The 22,623-nt window shown below is 45.3% G+C and overlaps 2 protein-coding genes and 2 long non-coding RNA genes across 8 annotated transcripts in view; 3 read left to right on the forward strand and 1 right to left on the reverse strand.

The window, feature by feature from the left end:
* Positions 1–12,843, reverse strand: part of ANP32A (acidic nuclear phosphoprotein 32 family member A) — a 27,710-nt gene extending 14,867 nt beyond the window's left edge. Inside the window, exons 1-2 of one of the 3 annotated variants that reach the window (XM_083412302.1) lie at positions 11,614–12,843; positions 11,224–11,294 (exon numbers count right to left, since the gene is read on the reverse strand). In XM_083412302.1, coding sequence (XP_083268428.1) covers positions 11,224–11,262 — 39 coding nt within the window. In that variant the 5' untranslated portion in view covers positions 11,263–11,294; positions 11,614–12,843. Of the gene's footprint in view, positions 1–2,849; positions 3,001–4,407; positions 4,687–11,223; positions 11,295–11,613 lie in introns of those variants that run through there. The other 2 variants (XM_083412301.1, XM_083412300.1) reach the window with 2 other exon arrangements.
* On the forward strand, positions 1,887–2,854 carry LOC310663887. The gene is made up of 2 exons (XR_014504632.1): positions 1,887–2,259; positions 2,395–2,854. It is a non-coding gene; the product is annotated as an uncharacterized lncRNA (long non-coding RNA).
* Positions 4,824–9,834, forward strand: LOC310663932. Its single transcript, XR_014504688.1, has 2 exons — positions 4,824–4,954; positions 6,317–9,834. It is a non-coding gene; the product is annotated as an uncharacterized lncRNA (long non-coding RNA).
* On the forward strand, positions 12,799–22,499 carry LOC310663742 (uncharacterized protein). 3 transcript variants are annotated; one of them, XM_083412044.1, is made up of 4 exons: positions 12,799–12,930; positions 19,139–19,176; positions 20,434–20,500; positions 20,810–22,499. In XM_083412044.1, exons 1-4 carry the CDS (start codon positions 12,813–12,815, stop codon positions 22,336–22,338), a joined length of 1,752 nt encoding a protein of 583 aa, XP_083268170.1. In that variant the 5' UTR covers positions 12,799–12,812; the 3' UTR covers positions 22,339–22,499. The 3 variants fall into 3 exon arrangements, with proteins under 3 accessions (XP_083268170.1, XP_083268171.1, XP_083268172.1); XM_083412045.1 differs by having other exon boundaries at positions 12,803–12,934; XM_083412046.1 differs by having other exon boundaries at positions 12,930–13,267.
* The last annotated feature ends 124 nt before the right edge of the window (positions 22,500–22,623 follow it).

Here is a 22,623-nt window from a genome sequence, read left to right on the forward strand (position 1 = left end):
AGGGCAGGGGACTGCCTCTCCCTATGCACCTTGAAGATTATCCCCACCCCAGCACTCCTCTCCAGTTCCAGGCTCAGGTAGGTGGGGCTCATCTTGCTGCCCAGGGCGAGTTAGATTTCTTGCTCCTTGATTTTGCCATGAAATAAATAACTTTAAAAATGGAGTGCAATAGTCTTGCCCATTATACCTGTGTAAACTACCGGTAACATAACAGGATTACCAGATCTCAAAAGTAACCGGCTGCGTTACAGCATAGGTAAGCATGCATATAGTTTTTCCAATAAAGTCAACTCCAGTTTACAGAGACCCATGGAATATTGAGACAAGTGAGGAAACAAAAGGAAATTCTGCTAAATTAAACATTTCAGTTAAATGGGTCATATAGAATTGAAATTCACCAGGTCCAGGGCATAAGGAGTTAACATGAAAAACATCATATGGCAGCCTTCCCCAGCCTAGTGCCCCCCAGATATGTTAAGCTACAATCCCCATCAGTCCCAGCCAGCACAGCACAGCTGTATTATGTTGGTCTGATGGGAGCTATAGACCAAAACATCTGGAGGGCACCAGGTTGGGAAAGACTGGCATATGATACACCAGGTTAAAACTATCAACTTTGCCCTGGACACAATCCACTGGGCTCTCCTGCTGTAGCTAAGCTCCCATTCATATAATCAAGGCAAGAGAACAGAATCCCCAACAGAGGATTTGTTTGATTTTTAATGGACTCGGCTTGCATAATTTCAATCCTTGTAAAAAGAAAAAAAGAAAACCACCAGCAGCAACCCAATAAACCATACAGACTATTCCAAATACATCACCCTCAACAAAAATTTTATTGGAAGTTAATCTGTCTTGCTTTGGACACATTTGTAACCTATTTCCAAGCAAGAGCCTTTAATAAAACAAATCCAAATGCTTGGCTAGAACTTCATGAATAGTAAATATTCAAATGTCTAGCAAAAACCTAATGAATAGTAAATGAACAAAAGGTGGTTAGGTATAAAGCCACTTTTATACATGTTTGGAATGGCACACTATAAATAAATTCACTATATTCCAATGAATCAGCTAGATTAACAATACTTGCTTTCATTTTAACTGAGACATTTTTAAATAGATGATTATCTTTTCCATGACAAAATGTACCTATCTAGAAGTAATCTGATATTATTTTAAGAAACTGCAGAATACTGTGAAATTCTCTTGATAAAATTTTGTGATCCCATGGCTAAAATTCTAGTTTTAAGCTATCATTGTTGTGGAAGACAGTAGCCAAACCTTCTACAAGAAATCCTTTAAGCAGTAGGCTCTGCTAGGGGACATAAAGTCTAAAGAATCCCCCCACTTATTTCTCTTCAGCAATAACTAGGATACAGTATAAATGAAAGTTTTGCAGCATTGCCTTCTCTTAAGGTGGGACTGTTGGCAATCAATTGCTTTTTCGAAAGGAAAGGAGCTCCATGGTTGTTGCTGGTAACTCAAATACAATAAAGTAAAAACCCAGAGCCAGTATTTTTGCCGCCAAAGAGAAAAGGAACCTTCCTGTCTTACTAGGAAAGATGGCCTTGACTCTGCCTTCCCACATCTTCCACATTTCAAAGAAAATCCACTGACAACGGGCGGTAGGAACGACTGTAGAATCTATAGGGCAGGAGCTCCAGACAGGCCCCCTCCCCAAATAGGATGGAAGGCCCTCGCTGCGTTTAGCCACAGCCCACCCTTCCTCTCGACCCAAATATTGTCTCTGTCGGGAAGCACTTTAAAATGACTGGCTGATTCCAAAAAGCCGCCCCCCCTTCCCGTCAACAGCAAGCAGATGGGAAATTCCTGGACCCCCGAAAGCAAGCTCGTCCTTCAAACTACACCCCGCCCCGCAATCACCTTGGGTGCAACTTCCGTAATGCTTGTGCAAACCTCCTTTTCCTGGCCGTTTTGCCCGTCTAAACGGCGCGCCTCTCCCCCTCCCGCGTCAGTGACACCAGTGACAAAATGGCAGCCCCTGGAAGCTGGCAGTCATGTTCGGCTCGCTCGCACGCACGCACGGCGGAGGGAGGCAGGCAGGCGGCTGCCCCCTTTGGCTCCGAGGCGGCTAAGCGCCACCGTCCATCCCCACCCCCCACCCCGTCCGTTCCCGTGATCGGAGCCCAAGCGTGCGCACTGGGGGGGAAGGAGGGCGCGGGGTGGGTGGAGGCGCTTCCCTGCTTCTCTCTCTCTCTCTCTCTCGCTCTGCTGCTCCCGCCGCCCGGGAAGGAAAAGGTAACCTTCTGCCCATGAATTATGCACCGCGCGCAGAGATTCCTGCGGGCGGGCGCCGCGATCCACAGACACTCCCCCGCCCAGCTATGAAGGAGCATGTCCCCCCCCACCATATTTTTTTGTTTTGTTTTCTAGGCGTCCGTGCAGATTGCGTTCTCCTCCTCCTCCTCGCGTCGATCCAGAGGGCTCCTCCGCTTCCCAACCCAGCCTCTTCTCTCCTTTGCAGTTCGACGGGGGGAAAGATGGCGCCGTGTCCTACTTCGGAGTGAGTGTGTGTGACCAGCGCCAGCGAGGAGACCCAAGTTAGGCAGAGGCTTTCCGCGGGGCGGAGGCAGAGAGAGAGAGAGAGAGACCGAGGAGTGCGCTCGTCCGACGGAGCTCCCGACCCACAAGCAAGGCGGCTCCGGCGTCCCCACGAGCGCACACACAAAACACGCCCGCGGCCAGAGACGCGTCTGCCCGCACAAGCCTTAGTCAACACCCGCGACGGAGAGAGAGGGAAAAGCAGAACTGCGCCGGTGTGTGTGCCATAAAAAGCGCCCCCCCCCCTTTCCAGACTTCTTTCTTTTAAAGTTTAAAGAGCACGTTACATAAATCTGCAGGTCAGGTTCTTGCGCTTGTCTAGGGGCCCGAAATCGCAGAGAGCTGCAGCTGCTGCTGCTGCTTCCGAGGCAGGGGTAGTAAGGGAGATGGGGGCGAAAGGAGGCAGGTGACCGATCCATTTCCCCCACTACCGCCACCAGCACGGTGGAACCAAACTGCGTTCTGATTTTAAAACCTTACGTAAATGCCCCCACCCCCGCGTTAGCGGAGGAAAACATCTTTAAAGAGGGTGGGGTTGGGGAGGGGGGGCACTTGCTTCCCCAGACACAGGCGAGTTCTTGCAAAAGAATGGGAGGGGGAGATGAGAGCTCGCACTCCGGTTCCGAAGACATCGTCTTTACGCAGAGTAGAAGCCATCCAAATCTCTTCCCACGAAGACCAGCCTTCGAAACGGGCAACCTTAATTTCTCCTTGGGCGGCGGGGCGGGAAGGATGCAGCGCCTCAAGTTCTCTCCCCCCCCCCCACGCCGCCCCAACCTTACACAGGCTGAAGTGTTTTCTTCTGTTGCAAATGGGCACCGGGGGGAAAACGGAGCCCTGGAAATCGCCCGGGCGAGGCTGGGAGACTTTACAAAATGCAGCTCCAACCTCTTCCTCGCTCGGACAAAGTTTCAGCTTTATTTAGAGGCAGAAGCAGAACAACATCCCAAGTCCAGCCCCGAGGAAAAGGGGGGTAACTCAACCAGTCAGCAACCCCCGCTTCCTTTCGCCCGCCTTTTTGTGTATCTTGTGTTTGCGTGAGGATGGTGGCTCCATCGGGGCTGCTTCGGCCGCCAGCTTCCTTGCCCTCTTCGCTATATCGGAGGGTTTAAGCCCCCCACCCATCCTCCAACCCTTGTATTGAATGCAAACTCCCCCTACCCTCCCAAAAACTATGCCTGAGCTTCGCAACATCTGGGGAGGGGAGGATGAGAGGGAGAGAGAAAGGGCGCGTTCATGAGGACTACAAAGTTGCAAATATGGCTCCCCAGTCACCCTCGCCTGATCCGCTGCGAAGAGGCAATGAAAACTGGTGATCGCCCCCCAAGTCGCTCGCAGACCCCCCCAACCTGCCCGGCTCCAGAACCTGATCCTACCAAACTCCTCCAGTCCCCGCCGGAGCGCAGCGCCAACTCGACAAGCCATTATTATGCCGAGGCTTTTGCGACGCGCTTTCCCGGGGCGCTATTTTCCCTGCCACCCGGGCAACCAAACACGAAGGAGACTTGCCTTGGAAACCGGGTGGTAATTTTTCTTACCCCCCCCCCCGCCCCATCTTTGGTCACACTCGAACGCGTGAGCTTTTGGGCACCCCCCCCCCATGTGGGTACACACACAGCCACGCGCGCGCACACATACACACCGTGGGCACCTCAAGGGCAGCAAAAGCACCCACGACGGCAGCTGGCACAGACGGCGCCCACCTCTCCCCACGGCGAGCGCGCCCCCTTACTCCTGATGTACTGGCTCTCTTTTTGCAAGCTGCCCCCCGTACCAACACCTTTTCACAAAGCCCCCCGCCCCACATTACAAAAATAAAATAAAAATCTCCTTGCACAGGCTTACGTCGGAGGGCGTCCTGTTCCGCAGCTCTAAGTGGATCCTTTTCTTCATGTCCATGTCCCTGATTCAGCAGGAGGCTCGCTCCGTCTCGCTGCGCTGCGCTCGGCTCCCTCTTTTGTATTGACACCAATGGAGCAAGCCAGGGACCCCCCCTCCCGCCCCCCCGACCAAAGCCAGCGCGCGAGGCAAGAGGGACTTTGAGCGCTCAACCAGCTCCGCTCGGAATCCCCCAACGCGGCCAACAAGCGCGCACACTAACCTGATAACTGCGGGGGCGGGCGCTTGCCGAAAAAAAGCTCCTCCGTTACAGACGTGCGCGAGAGCCAACCGGAGTTCGGGGAGCGCACACGAGATCCAATGGGGAGCGACCAAGGGCGGCGGGGGCCAATGGGAGAGTGCGGCACGGTCCGCCAAGGAGGACAGCCCGGTTGGGAACCAGCGAGCTGAGGCGCAGTCGGGACTAGCCGCGGAAGGCGACGGGTGGAAGAGCTGTCGGAGGCTGGATTCGACGAGCGAGCAAGCGAGGAGGGGGCCTTTCCCGCGCCGGGGTGTGCGTGTGCGCGCATTTGCGAGGACGGTCGGGGAGGAGGACCAGCAATGGGGAGGGGCTGTTGACCAGAAATGTGTGCGGTGGGGTCTGTATCAAAAAGTGGGTTAATGGTGGGTGGGTAGGAGCACTGCTGACCCTGAGATGAAAGGGGTGGGGATAGAACGGAGGGACGAGGATGGGGATGCGATGGGAGCACTTAAAGGTTGTGGGGCTGTAGAAATGGAAAGGGCGAAGTTGTGGGTCTGCGTTAAGGGTTAGGAAAAGAACGGATTCAGGGAGGGAGCGAGGTTAGTTTGGATTTGGAAGGAGGGCTGCCTGGGAGTCATTATGGAATGGGAAGAATATATATGTGATCTGGGAGTTACCGTATTTAAAGCTTAGGAAGCATAGGCCGTAATTTCTAATGCATGAAGCCTGTATTTTAGAGCAGTGGGTGCTCTGAAAAGACGAGGCTAGATCCAGAATGGGGCTGGGCGTTGACAGGTGGGTTAGAATTTTTGGCAGGGGAAATAGTTCAGGGAGGTGTGTTGTGAAATGGGTTCTTCTGTTGAAAAGAGTCAAAGGAGTTAAAGGAAATTAGATAGAAGACTTAGAGTTTCTTGAGGGGGGATCATTGTGATGGGGAAGGGCTGGGCAAATCCTAGCTCCATATTGCCCTAGCATCTAGAAATGTGGCGCTGTCTCCTAGAAATATAAACACTTCTTTTCCAGTTGCAGGGTGGGTGTGGCTCCTGAAATGAGAGGGCTGGCTTTGAATACAGGCGTCAAGTGGGAAATGATGAGTAGAAAGAAAGCTTGCAAGAAAGTGACAGTCTGCCCCAAGATAACAATAATTGCTGTCAAATGTTGAGAGTTTTCATGGAATAAAAACTATCTCAGCGATAAGAGGTGGGGGACACTTGTTCTTTCTGTCTGATGAAGACAGGAAAAGAAGCAATAGTGGTCAACTGCGAAAAAGGTACAGCATGTGTTTAAAGATTAGGCAGTATCCTTATATGAATAGTTCAGCAACGGTGTAAGCAAGAGAATGTGAGGAAAAGGCAGTGTTTTAAAGTTGCTGGTGGTATTATACAGTCAGCAGCACTGTTGGGTATGCAGGAACTGTGCCTTGAAGTGATGCAAGTAGGTCTAGGCAGAATTCCTATTGGGGCAATGAGGAACAGTATTGAAAGGTGTTTGTTAAAGTTGGGGCTGAATGTAGGGCTTGTACTTCAAAATAAAATAATGCATGCCAGGACTGAGTTGTTTACATTGAGGGAGAATTTGGGGGCTGTCAAATGGGAATTGCTGCAAGAGAGCTGTATCTCAACTATGGTGTCTGATACAATAATTTTTGCAAGTTCCTTTCCCCTGCATTTCCAGCTAGGGACGAAAAGAAGGCAGAATCCATCAGAAGAAATTTTGAAGCAACAGAAGGGGTGTACTCCAATGTGACTGCATTTCCTCCCCTAATATCCAGGCTTGTTTGAAAAGAGGTGTGGTTGGTTTGGGAGGGTTGTCTTTTGTTGGCACCCTTGCTGTTGGCCTATCTTGTTACACTTCTGCTTTCCAAGCAGTGTCACACGTCTCTTCCCTTTCATTGCACCTCTTGTACTACTCCCCAGAGTGAAGAGGAGATCTTTTGGTAATCACTGGGGTATTTATAAAAGGAATGCTTGGTACTTGCAAGCTCACTTTCTTTGGAGGACTTCCAGGACTTCAAGCTGCAGGATCAGAAATAAAGTTCATGTGGGAATGCTATTTAAACAGGGTCATACTGTTATGTTAATTGCTCTTGTCACACTGACGAACCTTCAGGTATGGACTTGTGTCTTTTCTCCTCCCTCCCAAGGCTTGAAATCTTGCTCTTGGTCCTACCAAGCAGCGAGGAGCCTAATCAAGCATGATAAACTTGGATGCTAAGTTGGATTTCTTCTTGAAATCTTCTTGAGTTTCATATGTTTAAAATGCTGTAATGGATTTTAGTGGAGGGCTGACTTTCTATATTTTCACATGTGATAATTCAGGGAAGATTGGCAGGATGCAATTCACCCTTCAATGATCCCTCTAAAGAACCAAATAAGTTGTATCAGTGTTCTTAAGTTGATCTCTGTGTTACCCTTTTAATTGTCAATATCAGCATATTCCAGTGGTAGACCTGTTTTAAAGTTCAGTGGTTCAGTCATCATAAAGTGACTTTGGTATTCCAGCATTCTCCTTTTCAAGTAGTGCATCAGGAGAGGTCTGCTGAACTGTCTGGCTATTTTAACTGGAACTGGCATAGACAACAAGTCAAGGGAGGGATTTTCTGTAAGACTTCCTAAAGATCTGTTGACTATGGACCATATCTTTTATCTAGTCTTGTAGAGAGGTCAGGGGAAGGTCAGCTCTTAGCAAAAGAACATAAGCCACAAGGACATGTGGAGTTTGTTGGCATTTTTAAAGGCCCCATGAGTGAGCTTCAAGAACCATGAAATACACAGCACTTGAGCTCAAACATTTACTTTGCATTACATAGAGAGTGTAGGAGAGGTGACAGCCATGATTCTGAGGCCAACTGATTAGATGACAAGCAACTGCTAATATTTCTGCCTAGCCTCAGTGCTTGGGAACCCAAGCTGTAGTGCAGGATCACACGCATTACTGCTGCTCTTTCTCAGTTTTCAGTATGCAAAGTGCTTTATAGTCTTCAGCTGTTAGGACTAAAGATTCAAGTATCCACATAATTTAAGTCTTAAAGGAGGATGGCATCTGGCATTGAATCTCTGAAAAATGTTAGCACAAATTAAGCACTTGCAGAGCTGTAGGCATTCTTGTCTTCCTCCCTGCCCCCGCTTTTCTGTTTTTGCAGGTATGGGGAAAACAGTGATCAGAAGATCACTGTTTTGCAAGCCTTGTACAATTTCATAAGGTTCTGCTGTTTTGCCTCTACAACCAGCACTGCGAAATAACAGCTTTTTGTAAAAGTGTGATCACACCAAAGTTCAGTGAGAAATACAAATGGAAATGGTTGTTCTCTCCCTTGCTGCAGGAACCCCTGTTATTCCAAAGGGAATTAAAAGCACATACTTCTTACTTTTTTTGGCACTCCCTCCCCCACTGGAGCATAACTGACTTCAAGGGACAGTGTATGTACTTTTTCACAACTGCTAATGCATTTCAGGCTGCTGCAAGAAGATAAAGGGAAGAGCTTGTTTTCTAAACTAAGCTGGACTGAGGCAACAGAATGGGTAACATAATGTGGCATAGGGCAACTTTTCATGACAATTGTGCATTTTTTTCATAAAAAGCAAAAAATGTACAGCATAGTGATCATTTTCAGATATGGAGCATTTGATATTGCACATGTGTGCACATGCACAGCCAATTGAAGTACTTCTGTTAGAGCATGGTGTAATCTATTTTCCTTTTTGTATTAAAGGAGAATTTTTAAATTCTGTTTTTAAATTAAGGGTTCTAAGCAAAATATCTTAAGATTCTAATGCGATATAATTGGACTGAAAGACAAGAAATATATCAGTTTCCTGATTCCATCTGAAGGTTTAATATAACACTCTTTTCAGATTTAGGGCAAATGACGTTTTCTAACTTTTAACAAGCAGCTTGTGGGTATAAACCACTATCCTCTAGCTTCCATTTCAGTGGGGTGTGTGGAGGTCTCCTGGTTTGCTTTTGGTAAATGTACTCCTATCTGCTGTTGTATTAGGGCAGCCTTTACTATGCTGGTTGGAGCTGATGGAAGCTATAGTCTAAAACAGTGTTTCCCATACTTGGGCCTCCAGCTGTTTTTTTGGACTACAATTCCCATCATCCCTAGTTAGCAGGACCAGTGGTCAGGGATGATGGGAATTGTAGTTCAAAAACATCTAGAGACCCAAGTGTGGGAAACACTGGTCTAAAACATAGAGGGCACCAGGTTATTGTTCAGTCATCATCTGAGGCCCTTCTTTTTGTGCCTCAGTGGGAGGTCTGGAGGGTGGCAACATGAGAATGGGCATTTTCAGTGGTGGCTCTCATGGAATGCTTGTCCCAGGGAGGCTTGCCTGGCACCATCATTACATATATTTAGTCACCAGGCAAAAGCACTGCTTATTAATCAGGCCTTTAGCTTTTAACATGGCCTTTTTGCATGGGTGGTATGTTTTAATATGGGTTGTTTTATTTTTGTTTTTGCTGGTTTTAATGTATTTATTTTTTGCTTAAAATATTGTACGTCGCTTGAGTTGCTGTGGCAAAAAAAGCAACTAAGTGTCAATAATAATAATAACAACAACAACAACAACAACAACAACAACAACAACAACAACAACAACAACAGACAAACACCACTACTGCTTGTCACCCTTACTGGTGCTCATGGTGCAGCATCCTTTCTGTGATGGCAGCACTCTCACTTCAGAAAAGTCTGTCAAACCAGCTCAGTTTTTATCACCAACTTTGGTATTAACATGGAAGTGGCCTTTCAAGGAGGATGATCTGATGTTGTGTTTGCTGCTTTGTCTTTCTATTGTTATAGGGTTGTTGTTTAAGTATTACCATTGCTATATGCAATATAAGGTGTCTAGAACACAAATTATTTCTACACAAAGAACGAAAGCTTTGTAAGATAACACTAAATACTTCATCAAACAAAAATCTATAACAGCATACTCCTACAAATATTTACTCAAAAGTACCACTGTGTTTGTTAAAGGACTTTCTAATGTTTTTAGAATTGCAGACTAAGTATCTTGAAATACCTGTATTTGTTTATTAGCAGAGATGCATGTGTCATTCAGACTTCATTTAAAGTTGGGTTTTTTCTTCCCTCTTATTTTTACAATCCCAGTTAATTTTGAATATTACACTATTTTCTATATTTTATGAAGGCATTCTTTAATAAAAACTGTTATTGAAGAGCATAATTTGAAAGCTGTCATTATTTCAGTTGTAGTCAAAATATTACACATGAAACTATAGAATTATAGAATTCTAAGGATAACCCAAAGGAAATTATGTTTAATATTGTTTGGTGAAATATTTCTATCCTGTCTCTTAGTTGAAGCCACTGTAAGAGTCTTAACATAATTTTGAAATGATAAAAAACTGAATAAAATCCAAAAGAGACTAGTGTTGTCAGCAACTATAAAAGAGAGTAAAATGATCAGCTGTATGTAACCTAGAAACCATGACAGTGGGATAAGGTGAACTGACACCATCCACCTCTATGTTGCCACGCACCATACTGCATAAGGTAGAGCGCTCCCACCCTGACCTAAAGATCTTCATATCTTGTGGGAAATGCTGCTAGGCTATTCAGGGTTTAACTAGGGTTGCCATATTTCAAAAAGGAAAAACCAGGACACCCCAAAAGTTGTTGAACTTTTGTTTTTGTTTTTTGGTGTTTTTGTAAAAGAAAACTTTTTTTGATTACCTTACCTAAGATCCAGGACAAAGCATGCCCCCCCTCTGAAATTCTGGTAATGTATGGGAAAATCCGGACATATGGCAGCCCTAGGTTTAACAAGACAAGCACGTTGAACTGTGCCCAGAAGCAAAGTGGCAGCTGGTGTAGCTGTTTAAGCAGTAGCAGAATATGCCCTTTAACTTGTACAAGTTAGCCTAGCTGCTGGAATTTGAACCAAATGAATTTTCCAAACAGCCTTCAAAGGCAGCTCCAGGTAGAAGGCATTGCAGTAATCTAAGATGGATGCTATCAGGAGTATGAATAACAGGCCAGGTTTTCTTTCTCCAAGAAGGTTTGCAGCTGTCATTCTAGCTCAAGCTCTTAAAATATTCTATGAGCTACAGAAGACACCAGGGCATCTGTCAGCAAAGGTGGATTAGTAAGAGCACACCCAAGCTACAAACCTGATGTTTTAGAGCAAGAATCTAATTTTTCAATTGGGCTGGGGTGTGGGATAGGGTTGGGCAGGCCTGGAGGCAAGTGTAGATGGAGCAATGTTAACTTTGCACAGTATGCGATATTCCTGCCACGTCAGGTTTGTAGACCCACAGACCACTCCATCAAGACAAGAAGTTGTTATAACAATTCAAGGAAATTCCAGCAAGACAAAGGCATTCAGAACCACACAGGGCCAGGAAGGGGCAGATTGCAAAACAACAATGTTCTTTTCGAAGTCAAAAGCAGCATCAAAACAAAGTCACTGAAACCATAGACAATATAAGTTAGAGGGCTGCATTCAGCTCCATAGGCTTGAGGTTCCCCATCTCTACTTCAGGGAATGCAGCCTCATCCATAACATATCAAATTCATGTATCTATAGTTGTCTGGCCTGGGAGCTTCTTACCTGGCTTAAATTCAGTGTATTGGCCTTCATCCAGCCCATTATTGATTCAAGAACCTGTTGAGGGCATCAACCTGAACAAGATGAAACAGAATTGTGTGTCACAGGCATGTTGGTGACATTCCAAATCTTAGCACTTTAATGTAGATGTTAGAACAGTGTAGAGGACAAGATGGAGCCCCACTTTACAGGTGCTCTAGATCAGAGCAGCAGACCTCCAACCATCGCCTAAAACCAATCTGAACAGCCGTAAATGGTAATGGCCAGCTAGTTCACAAGGCTGCTGGTTGATGGTATTGAAAATCACCTAGAAGTCTGACAAACTACTACCTTACTCAAAATAGACGACTTTGCCCTGAAACAATGTGAGGCTGTGCAATAAACTTCACCTACCTTTGAAAGCAATGTCCTGGACTGCTAGTGACCACTTCAGCCAGGCCAGTTGCGCAAATGATGCTGCAATGGATAGGAATGAACTGGAAGGTCGAACATGGCTAATCCTTCTGAATGTGAGGAAGGGGGTTCTGGGGAACAAGGGAGGACATAAGAGGGGGGAAATGGGAAGGGGGTGGGCAGGGTGCTGAAGGGGGTAGCCTTGGAAGGGAGATCTTGAATGAAGGGGTGGGTGAGATGGGTTGGTTGTATGAGAGGAGGGATGGAAGAAGGGGTTTGGGCAACCGCTGCTTGTGTTTGGGGAGACAGGAATAGAGGTGAAATAAAAGATGGCAGTCAGAGAGGCTGGGGGTATAATGCCCTCCTGCACAGGCTTCCCCAGCACGATGCCCTCCACATGTTTCTGTACTTCTAATTCCCATTATCCCCGGCAAGTATGGCCAAGAGTCAGGGATGATGGACGTTCCAGTCCAAAACATCTGGAGAGCACCAGATTAGTGGAAGCATGACAAGACAGTCTTGTGCATGAGGAAATATGTACCAGGACGGGTGGCGTAAAGAGTGAAGATTAGCCAACCCACGGCATCTTTCAGGTGATGGGACTCCCAACTGCTCCCAGTCCCTGCCAGTGGGGCCAATGGTGGTCAGGTGGGAGTTAGAATCCAAAATATGAAGGGTACCAGGTTGGGGAGGAATAATTATGGAGAGGGCACAACGGAGGCACTGTTTTGTACGTGTGTGGCGAAATAAGTAAACTGGAGGGAGGGCGAAATTCCCTCCTCTCCGCCTTATCAGAGACGGGGGTGGGGGGGGGGGGATATGCGAGGCCTTCCAGGTGTTCGGACTCCCACCAGCAAACATCTGGGGAGCCACCCTCCTCCTGCGGTATAAAAAGGCCCTTTTAAAAGGGCGGGCGACGGTGGTGGGGTGTCCGTGAGGAGGAGTTGTCCGTAGGGCCCCGCTCCTTCTCGGCCTGTTGGGAGCCGAGATATTTGGGTTCTCTGAGGGGAAGGAAGGCGGCTGAGGGGGAAACAAAGAAGAGCCCGCGCTGCCGGGTTCCTTCCCTTCCCTCGAGGAAGAGGGGGGAGGGGCGGGCGAACGGGCGACGGTTGCTCTGGGGTTCCCGCCGCCGCCGCCGCCGTCTCCCGTCATGAGAAGCGCACGCCCGGAGGCCTAGTAGCCTCGCGCCTGTTGCGAGAATGGCGGGGCGGCGGCGGCGCCCCCGGCGGCAGCCCTGGCTCCTCCTCCCGCCGCCGCTTCTGCTACGGGCCCTCCTCCTCCTCCTCGGCTTCCTGCTGCCGGGAGCACCGGCCCAGCGTGAGTGAGTTGAGGCAATGGCGAGCGCCGCCTTCGCTCGCTGCTTCTCTGGCCAAGAATGGAGGGGACTCCCCCCCCCCCCCGCACCCTGAAGAGGGAAGGGGCGCCCCCTAAATCGGCCCCCTCAACAGCTCCTGGAACCCCCGAGTATGGCCTGCTCCTGCTGACTCGAGGGGCTGCCTGGATGGGGTTAATAGCCACAAGGAGGATTTTGGCACCTTAAAGTCTGATAGTTGTTATTATATCAGATTCTAGTCCTCCGCAGAAGGGACCTATCATTAGCTTCAGTGGGTCTGCTCCTTGGCTATTGCAACCCTTTATTATTAACAATCACGAGGTATTAGTTTTTAAGATGCCACAAGACTTGCTGCTCTGCTTTTATTCCTCCGAAAAAGATGAGTAGGGTTACTCCTCTGGAAATTATTTCACTTTCTGATGTGCTTCTCACTCGGTGTACCGTGTACGGTATGTGTGTATATATTGTCGGCATCCATCTGTCTCAAGATAAAATGGAGTGCACCTCCAGAGGTGAAGTCAAACCACTGTGATAGAAACCACTGAAGTGATATCCTCGAGGCGCAAGCCTGGGCAGTGTGTGTGGAGGTCCTGGGCTGCCCAAACAACAAGATTCCTCTCTGCCTCACTTATGTAGTCCAAAGGAAAGCAGAGCAATATGTTTGGCATCAACTCTGCTGCAACAGTTGCTGGAAGGAAGCAACTGGATTTGTGAAGGGTTTACTCCTTAGCCTTTTCATCTCCCGAAGGTGTCCCAAAAAGCAGCAGAGGTTTAGGATTCCTTCTCCTAAATAAGCTACCTTCCCCGGCTGATGAGCCTTGTATGCCGCCTCCTAGCAACTCCTGTAGCCAAGCTGGTGCCAGATGTATTGCTTTCCTTTGGACCACACCAGCGAGGCTGAGAGCGGGGTCTTCTTGTCTGGGCAGCCCAGGACCTCCATACACACTGCTCAGGCTTGCGCCCTGAGGAGGTCACTTCAGTGCACCCAACACAGTGGTTTGACTTCACTCCTGGAGGCGCACTCCATTGTCTCTGAAGACAGACAGATGCCAACAATATCCATAATTCTCCTGAATAATCTTGACCACCCTAGAAAAGGGCAGGAATGATAGTTAGCATTTATATATGTGGGAACCCAATGCCCAATTAATGTGAGTGTGCAGTTCTCTCAAGTGTAGGGCATTGGGTTTCCACTTATATAAATGCTAGCTATCATTCCTGCACTGGAATTATTTTACATTTTTAAACATATGTTGTCAATCAGCATTATGTATGCAGGCTTCCTCTAAAGAAGTAAGCCTCTATCTGTGGTGCCTATATCAGAGTTAACTAGCCTGGCTTTGATTTCCACCCAGGTATTGCAGAAGATTTTGTGTGTGTGTGTTATTAACACCATGTAGTATCATTGCCACCTCCTAGAATTTATGGACTACTAGTTATTTTCTTCAGCAGTGCTGCAAAAAAGTTTAACAGAATAGGGTGACTGTGATCAAGTATAGTCATGGGTACCAATTACTCTTAAGAGCATATATATACCTTTGCCTTCCTGTTGTTATTTAAATGAAACACTTTTTGTGTTGCAAACCACCTTATCAATCAGCAAAAAGCACATGATTAAGAGAGACGGACACAATATAAACATTTTCAAAAATTTCAGGGAACATAAACAGTCATCCATTTGGCAATCCAAATTCATCTTGAAAGAAAGTAGGTTTTCACAATACTGCAGTAGAGAAGTCCTTCCCCCTGTGTGTTAGATAAAGGACCCCTGACCATTAGGTCCAGTCGTGGCCGACTCTGGGGTTGCGGCACTCATCTCGCTTTATTGGCTGAGGGAGCCGGCGTACAGCTTCCGGGTCATGTGGCCAGCATGACTAAGCCGCTTCTGGCGAACCAGAGCAGCGCACAGAAAGGCCATTTACCTTCCCACTGGAGCGGTACCTATTTATCTACTTGCACTCTGACGTGCTTTCGAACTGCTAGGTGGGCAGGAGCTGGGACCGAGCAACCGTCGCCGGGGTTCGAACTGCCGACCTTTTGATCGGCAAGCTCTAGGCTCTTTGGTTTAACCCACAGCACCACCCGCGTCCCAACACCTGTGTGTTAGTAAAACACAATTCAGATGTTTAAGGGGTGAGGAGAAGAGCCTCTCCTTCAGATTTTCAAGAGCAAGCCGGCTTATAGTAGAGGAGGTGGTTCCCATCATTTAATTAATGGAAAACAGATCTCTAATTTCTCTAAAGAATCCTGGGAACCGTAGTTTGTTAAGGGTGCTGTGAATTTTACCTTTGTGAGGGTTAAACTACAGCTCCCAGGATTCTTTGGGGGAAGTCATGTGCTATAAATGTATGGCGTGTATGAAGTCACAGTCCAGTTCAGTGCTTAAGTTTTCTTTTAAGTATTTTTCAGCTCTTCACCTTTATGAATTGTAGCTAATAAGCTTTATACCAGGTGCCAAATATGTCTGCTTCCATAGCAGCTCTAAAGTTTTCTTACTATTGAAAGATGCTTAAGCCAGAATAAATACAAGTCTCCAAAGAAGTACCATAACTGTGGACCTACAGTAGGAAAAAGCCTCTCTATATGGTTGGTTTGACTATTGTTACGTAGTGGTCAAGAGCCTTAACAACAACAACAATAATAATGTTATTATTTGTACCCTGCCCATCTGACTGGGTTGCCCCAGCCACTCTGGGCAGCTTCCAGCATATAAGATGGAAAGTGAAGTACAGTAAAGGGAAAGGGGGAAATACAAAAAACTGAGGAATCCCTTTCTTTAACTTTTTTTTTTTAAGCGGGGATACTCCCTTTGTCTTCCTATTGTACGTACTCAAACTTGGTGACATTGCTTGGTTATACCATACATTCAGTTCTGCATATAGATAAATAGATACTGCCTATATATTTTTTGACTTTTTTTGACATTTGTTAATTTAAGACTTTTTAAAATAGAATTTGCCTCCCCTTTCAGCGTATAAAATGACTTTCTAGACAGGAAGGTTGAATGTCAAGTTGCAGCCGATCAGGCTGTTCATCCAACATTATTTGTTATTCCATAGCAGTTTGTGAGAAATTTTCAAAGATGACAGCTAAGTACCAATCAATTTTCTTGACAACCCAGGTCATCTTCTCTTTCTTCCGTTTGCATTTGTCCCCTTCCTGTTTTCTAAATTTGTGTGTGTGTGTGTGTAAGTTGCCCTGGTTCCAGCATTACTAATCAGCTAACTCTTTTAATGATACCTTTTAAAGATACAAATGCTCTGCCTGAACTTTCTTTTTATCCATTTGGGCTTTCTATTTATTCTTACAGTGTTATGTCAGAGATGCTAAGCAGTCTGTCTGTTTTCCATTCACTGAGAAATTTAGAGCATTGTCTAGACATGGGTAGTGTCAGATTTCTTTTGAAAAATTAGTTTTATGTTTTAATAATAATAATAATAATAATAATAATAATAATAATAATTTATACCCCGCCCATCTGGCTGAGTTTCCCCAGCCACTCTGGGCGGTTCCCAATCAAGTGTTAAAAACAGTACAGCGTTAAATTTACAAACTTCCCTGAACAGGGCTGCCTTCAGATGTTTATTGCATTTTAATAATTGTACACTTCTATAAATCCCCCCCCCCACAAAAATAGTAAATCAGTTGCACATACACTTAAAATCAAGAGCATAATTTTCTTCCTTGGGGAAGATTAAAATTTTCTACTTTTGAGAATCTGTTCCTAAAATTCTCATCCATATTGCAATCCAGATATTTTCCTCCCAGAGTAGAATAAATAGGAACCTGCTAACTTACTGTTCACATTAGAGAAGGAAACAAGAACATTTGCACGAATAAACACTCCATTCAGAGGCTCAATGTTTCTGCTATCTGTGATGGAAACTGGGCCTTAGCCTACCAAAGTATACTCGGAGTAGACCTACTCAAGGGTATGATTTGGTTGGATATAACTCTCCCCTTCCCCCATCTTTTCCCTTCTTCACTGACATGCATATGTGTGTGAGAGAGAGATGGAGGCAAGAATAAGTTTTCTTTTTCTTCACTGATAGTATTTTATGAACTTCACAGACAAAATAATCTAGATTTGATACCTATTTTGCTTTCATTGGCCTCAAACTTTTGAGCATATCTCATTACCTTTCAAAGTTCTAAATACCCTTTTATAATTTTGTGCATGCTGAATATGTTCACCATGTTTTTATGTGTCACCATGATGTGTATGTGTGAGTGTTTAGAGCCTGTAGCAGGATGGATGGTGGTTAACGGATTGAGGATGAATCCCGACAAGACAGAAGTACTGTTTTAGGGGGTGGGTGGGGGTGAGGTGCACAGCCTGGGACTCATAGCTGTCCATGGAGGCGCAGGTCAATTCTTTGTCGAGCGCAGCTATCTACCAGTTCCATCTGGTATGCCAGCTGAGACCCTACCTGCCTGTGCACTGTCTCGCCAGAGTGGTACATGCTCTGGTTATCTGACTACTGCGCTGTACGTGCGGCTACCTTTGAAGGTGACTCGGAAACTACAACTAATCCAGAATGCAGCAGCTAAACTGGTGACTGGGAGTGGCCACTGGGACCATATAACACTGGTCCTAAATGATCTACACTGGCTCCCAGTACATTTCTGAGCACAATTCAAAGTGTTTAAAGCCTTGTATACTTGAAGGAGCATCTGCACCCCCATCGTTCAGCCTGGACACTGAGGTCTACCTCTGAGAGCCTTCCCTCTCTACAAGAAGTGAAGTTACAGGGAACCAGGCAGAGGGCCTGCTCAGTAGTGACACCCTCCCTATGGAGGGAGATAAAGAACTACACAACTTTTAGAAGACATCAGAAGGCAGCCCTGTATTGGAAAGTTTTTAATGTTTGATGTTATATTAAGTTTTTATATGAGTTGGAAGTCACATAGAGTGGCTGCGGCAGCCCAGCCTAATAGAATCATAGAATCATAGAGTTGGAAGAGACCACAAGGGCCATCGAGTCCAACCCCCTGCCAAGCAGGAAACACCATCAGAGCACTCCTGACATATGGTTGTCAAGCCTCTGCTTAAAGACCTCCAAAGAAGGAGACTCCACCACACTCCTTGGCAGCAAATTCCACTGTCGAACAGCTCTTACTGTCAGGAAGTTCTTCCTAATGTTTAGGTGGAATCTTCTTTCTTGTAGTTTGGATCCATTGCTCCGTGGGTGGGGTAATTAATAATTATAAAGAAAGATTCAGAACGTAGCTGGACTTCAAACCACAATATCTGTGTAATCAATTCATATACTATATATATATATATAATTTCCTTAAGTTTCTTTTGGCAATATTGTTCAGTAATTGTTTCGAAATGTTGAATAAAATTCTAGTCCATCTCCTTGATTCTCTCTTGGTATCTCTCCATTTGAAAAATCTTTGTAGTAAAAGCAAGCCATTTTTTTTGTCCTGCCCTTCCTGTTTTACTTCAAATATCCTTTTACATCTTTGAAAATTTAACATACAGTATGTTACAGTATGGTATGGTATCTTGGGTTAAGTACTTAATTCGTTCCGGAGGTCCGTTCTTAACCTGAAACTGTTCTTAACCTGAAACACCACTTTAGCTAATGGGGCCTCCTGCTGCCGCCGCACCGCCAGAGCACAATTTCTGTTCTCATCCTGAAGCAAAGTTCTTAACCCAAGGTACTGTTTCTGGGTTAGCAGAGTCTGTAATCTGAAGCGTATGTAACTTGAAGCGTATGTAACCCAAGGTACCATTGTATTTGTCTTCTTCATAACAATGTAAGGTAGACCTTGCCAGTACTCGGCCATTGTGTATGATGATGTCACTGTTGGTTGTCATTTTAAGTAGCTTCTTAATGGGTTTTGTGAATGCTTGATGTGCGAGAAGCAATATGCAAACTTAAGTTAGAACAGCAACATTGTTGATTGTTAATATGTCTCTACAAGCCTTTTAAATGAAGGTCACTTCCAGTCTGCCTTTCTATTGTGGTGTTGTTTTTTAAATTATCATTTGTGTGTTTGCTACCCTGGCTCCTTTGAGTGGGGGAGGGGGATATGAAAAAAAATAACAACAACAACATCCCAAAGACTTTGGACCACATATTAAAAATGATGTGTTTGGCCTCTTTGAGAGTATCAGCATTGTAAAATTAATCAAAATGTGGTGAAAACTCTGGTGTTTAATTTTCTTTTTCTTTTTTTTAGGTGTGCATCATACTTTTGACAATATTAAAGAAATGCAGGTAACATTAATTTTAGTATTTGGGGAAATGGCTTTGGTATGTCCATGAAGACTTTCTGGAAACTTCAAGTGATCTCAAATTCATCTCAGGGTTTTGTCTGGGACCAGCTGATGGGTTGACATTACACTGTCAGCTTCACTTTGTCCTTTTTTTCTGGGCTCAATGCAAAACTCTGGCTTTGTCCTTTACAGCAAGAAAAAGCTGGTGGGGTCGGGGGAAGCACCTAAAGTGAACAAAAAAAAGGAGAACAGGCCCTGGTGCTCACTAGTACAAAACTTTATTTTATCTCAGTGCATTTCAGAGTGAAACACTCCTTCAGGAGATTTAAAAGCTTGCAAGGTCCTAAAATTCAGAAACATCTCATTCTTAAAATCTGAACAGCACAAAAACCAGCTTGATAATGTGGTATCAGAAAATTGTATTCTATATATACATCTATGTAATCTCTGCAAACTTTTCAAGCTTCTAAGGAGGAGGTGGATCATTCTGAAAAGCGTTGAACTGCAATTCAGGGTCTTGTACCTATGAGCCTCAGAGCTTGTTCTCCCTTATGCTTTGATCTTTAAAACCCTGAGCAATCTAGGAACTGAGTATTTTAGTAACCTTCCTGTACAGATATGCCTGGAAACTTCCATGTCTGAGACCAATTTTGATGAGGTTGTCCAGATTCATTAACTGACGGGTAATTTGTTGCTCACGTTGAGGCAAGTTTTTTTAAAAAATCAAGTTTCCCCCCAGTTCCAATCCTTAGACGATGTGTTTCTTCTTAATAATTCCTGTTGTTTTTGCTGTTGTAATTTATTTTGCCATTTTATGAGAAGCTGCACCTGCTGTAATTCCCTCTTCTATGCAACTATGAAAAGTGCAGGCGCCCTGACTTCTCTTTTTCCTGGGAACCCTAGTTCAGGATGTGGCAGAGAGGTTGTCTGGGAGTGAAGGAAGGCAAGGTGTCTGTGAGGCAAGGTAATTCAGATTGTCTTAGGGCTGTTGAGGGATCTTCCATGCTCCCAGCTGTGGTGAGATTTTCCACAAGGTGCCATGCCTCTCCCTCTGAGGAAGTCTCCCTGGGGTTTTAATTGGGCAGGATCCTGACACCTGGCCATAGTTTTTATTTTCTTCCTGTGTTAAATATGTTCATACCAATTACACCCTGGCACATGGGGCTTATTTGGACATATGCCAAATGATGGGAAATCTTGCTGTTGCAGTGAAGAAACTGTCATCTGGGAATGACGAGGGTTCTTACTTATTTTGCAGATCGCTCTGAACCCAACTATGACTGTGCAGATTTCATCAGAGACAGCAGAAAATCTTCAAGCTCTAGGTAAGCACTCATCTTTTACTTTTCCACAACACCTTTGAAAATCCTTGCTACAGAATCATTTTGAAAGGTCTATTTCAGAAAAGCCAGCCACTAGAGAGATGGATCGTTGTCTCTGTTTCCATGTTCTAAAACAAGGAACATCAATTCTAGGCAGAACAAGACCTATGACCCAATGCTGTGCAACACATGGGTTGTGGTTTGCTGCAGTGTAGAGTGGGCCTTAGAAACTGTTGCACTTATAGAGTAGGAGAAAGTGAGCAAGAGATGGGTCCATTTGTAGTTTACATGACCTCTTTTTCTGCTTTACAGAACCTTCTCATATATTTGAAGTGGAAACAACAAACGAAGAAGAGAAGACTTTGAATAACCTTGTAGGCCTTTTGCAAGATATGGTGAAAAATATTCCAACAGCATCAGCGCAAGCACAAACACCAAAACCAACAGAAACAGCAACTATCGTAATATCCCACCCAGAGCCTTCCCACCCAGAGCCTTCTCCATCTGAAGCAGTGGGCACAGTTTTGCTAAACCTGAATCCAAAGACTGAGGGAATACAAGTAGAGTCGTTGGAAACAGTTGCCCTGACCAATGAAAATACCCCAACTACCTCAACAGCATTTTGGGACCTCCGAAATGACGCAGGTGCATCAGTCGTTTTACATTCTGATATAGTCACTCCGGAAGGAAATACTGAAGAACATACTGAGACAAGTGCAGTTTATTATGCTGAAACTACTCCAGATCAATCACTGGTCAGTGTGTCATTTTTGTTGGAAACGGATACTACCACGCAAAAAGCTATGACTTTTGATCAGCTAACAAATGGAGCTTTGGCAAGTCTGGTGGAGTCTCTAAGGAACGTGAGAAAAATGCATGTGAAACTAACTCATGAACCAAAACACAGTGAAACTGCTGTGACACAATCCCCAGAGAAGTCTGTAAGTGCAGAAATCTTGGAGTTGATTGACAGACTCATTGAAACCATTAAGAATGCACCTAGCGCAGTTATAGAAGATCCAGCTCTCAATACCTATCTTGGAAAAGCAGAGGGCTACCTAAAAAGTGCTCTGGAACTAGCGGGTGAAGCAGAGAAGAGGTTGGGAAAGGGAAAAGCAGAGGAGGTGGTGGAAGTAGAGATTCCTTCCACAGGGTCCGAGAACGTGACAGTGGTGATTCCTTCCATGGAGTCTGAGAAGGTGACAGTGGTGATTCCTCACACAGAGTCTGAGAACGTGCCAGTGGTGATTCCTCACACAGAGTCTGAAAAAGTGACAGTGGTGATTCCTTCCTCAGAGTCCGAGAAGGTGACAGTGGTGATTCCTCACACAGAGTCTGAGAACGTGCCAGTGGTGATTCCTCACACAGAGTCTGAAAAAGTGACAGTGGTGATTCCTCACACAGAGCCTGAAAAGAAGGTGGAAGCGCAGGGTCCTCCCTCAGGCCAGGAGTGGGTGGAGACAGAGAAGAAGGTGGAAGTGGTACTTCCTCCCTTGCCATCAGAAACTGTGCCTGTATCGACAGTGGCAGTCCAGTTGCCTGCATCTCCACCTGAGTCTGTAGCAGAAAAGGCAGAAGAGGCACAAGTGGAAATGGGGAAGTTAAAAGCATTCATTAACTTGCTATATGGTTTTAGTCCCCACCTAACTGCATATGCACAGAATTCAGCCAATAAAAAAGTTGGTGAGGACATTGTTGATAGAGCAATGGCAGTCCTTCATGCCATAAAAAGCATTTTCTGTGGAAATCCTGAAGGGCAAAGCAAACTGATGTTGCAGCAGTTGTTAAAGGAAGACATGGAGCTTGTAAGACAAGCCATGAAGGAAAAAAGAGTCTCTTAAGAAGACACATTTGTTTCTTGGTTAGGGTAGATATTTTTCATCCAAGTTATGTATCACTAGAGATCAGTTTTGTTGTTTGTAAGAGCCATTTACATATATACATATATATCCATCGTTTGTAGCCCTTTCCAAATCTAGAATTAAATGCTTATTTTTAAATATTTTTGTTTTCATTTTTCATCCTCAGTTTGAATTGATATTCAGGATACTCACTGTGGAGTGTGAGTTTATATTTAAGATAATTTAAGTCACCAGTTAAGGTTTAATGTGAAAGGTTATTCAAGG

This window comes from Podarcis tiliguerta (assembly GCF_965153285.1).
Source record: "Podarcis tiliguerta genome assembly, chromosome: 14".
NCBI lineage: Eukaryota > Metazoa > Chordata > Lepidosauria > Squamata > Lacertidae > Podarcis > Podarcis tiliguerta.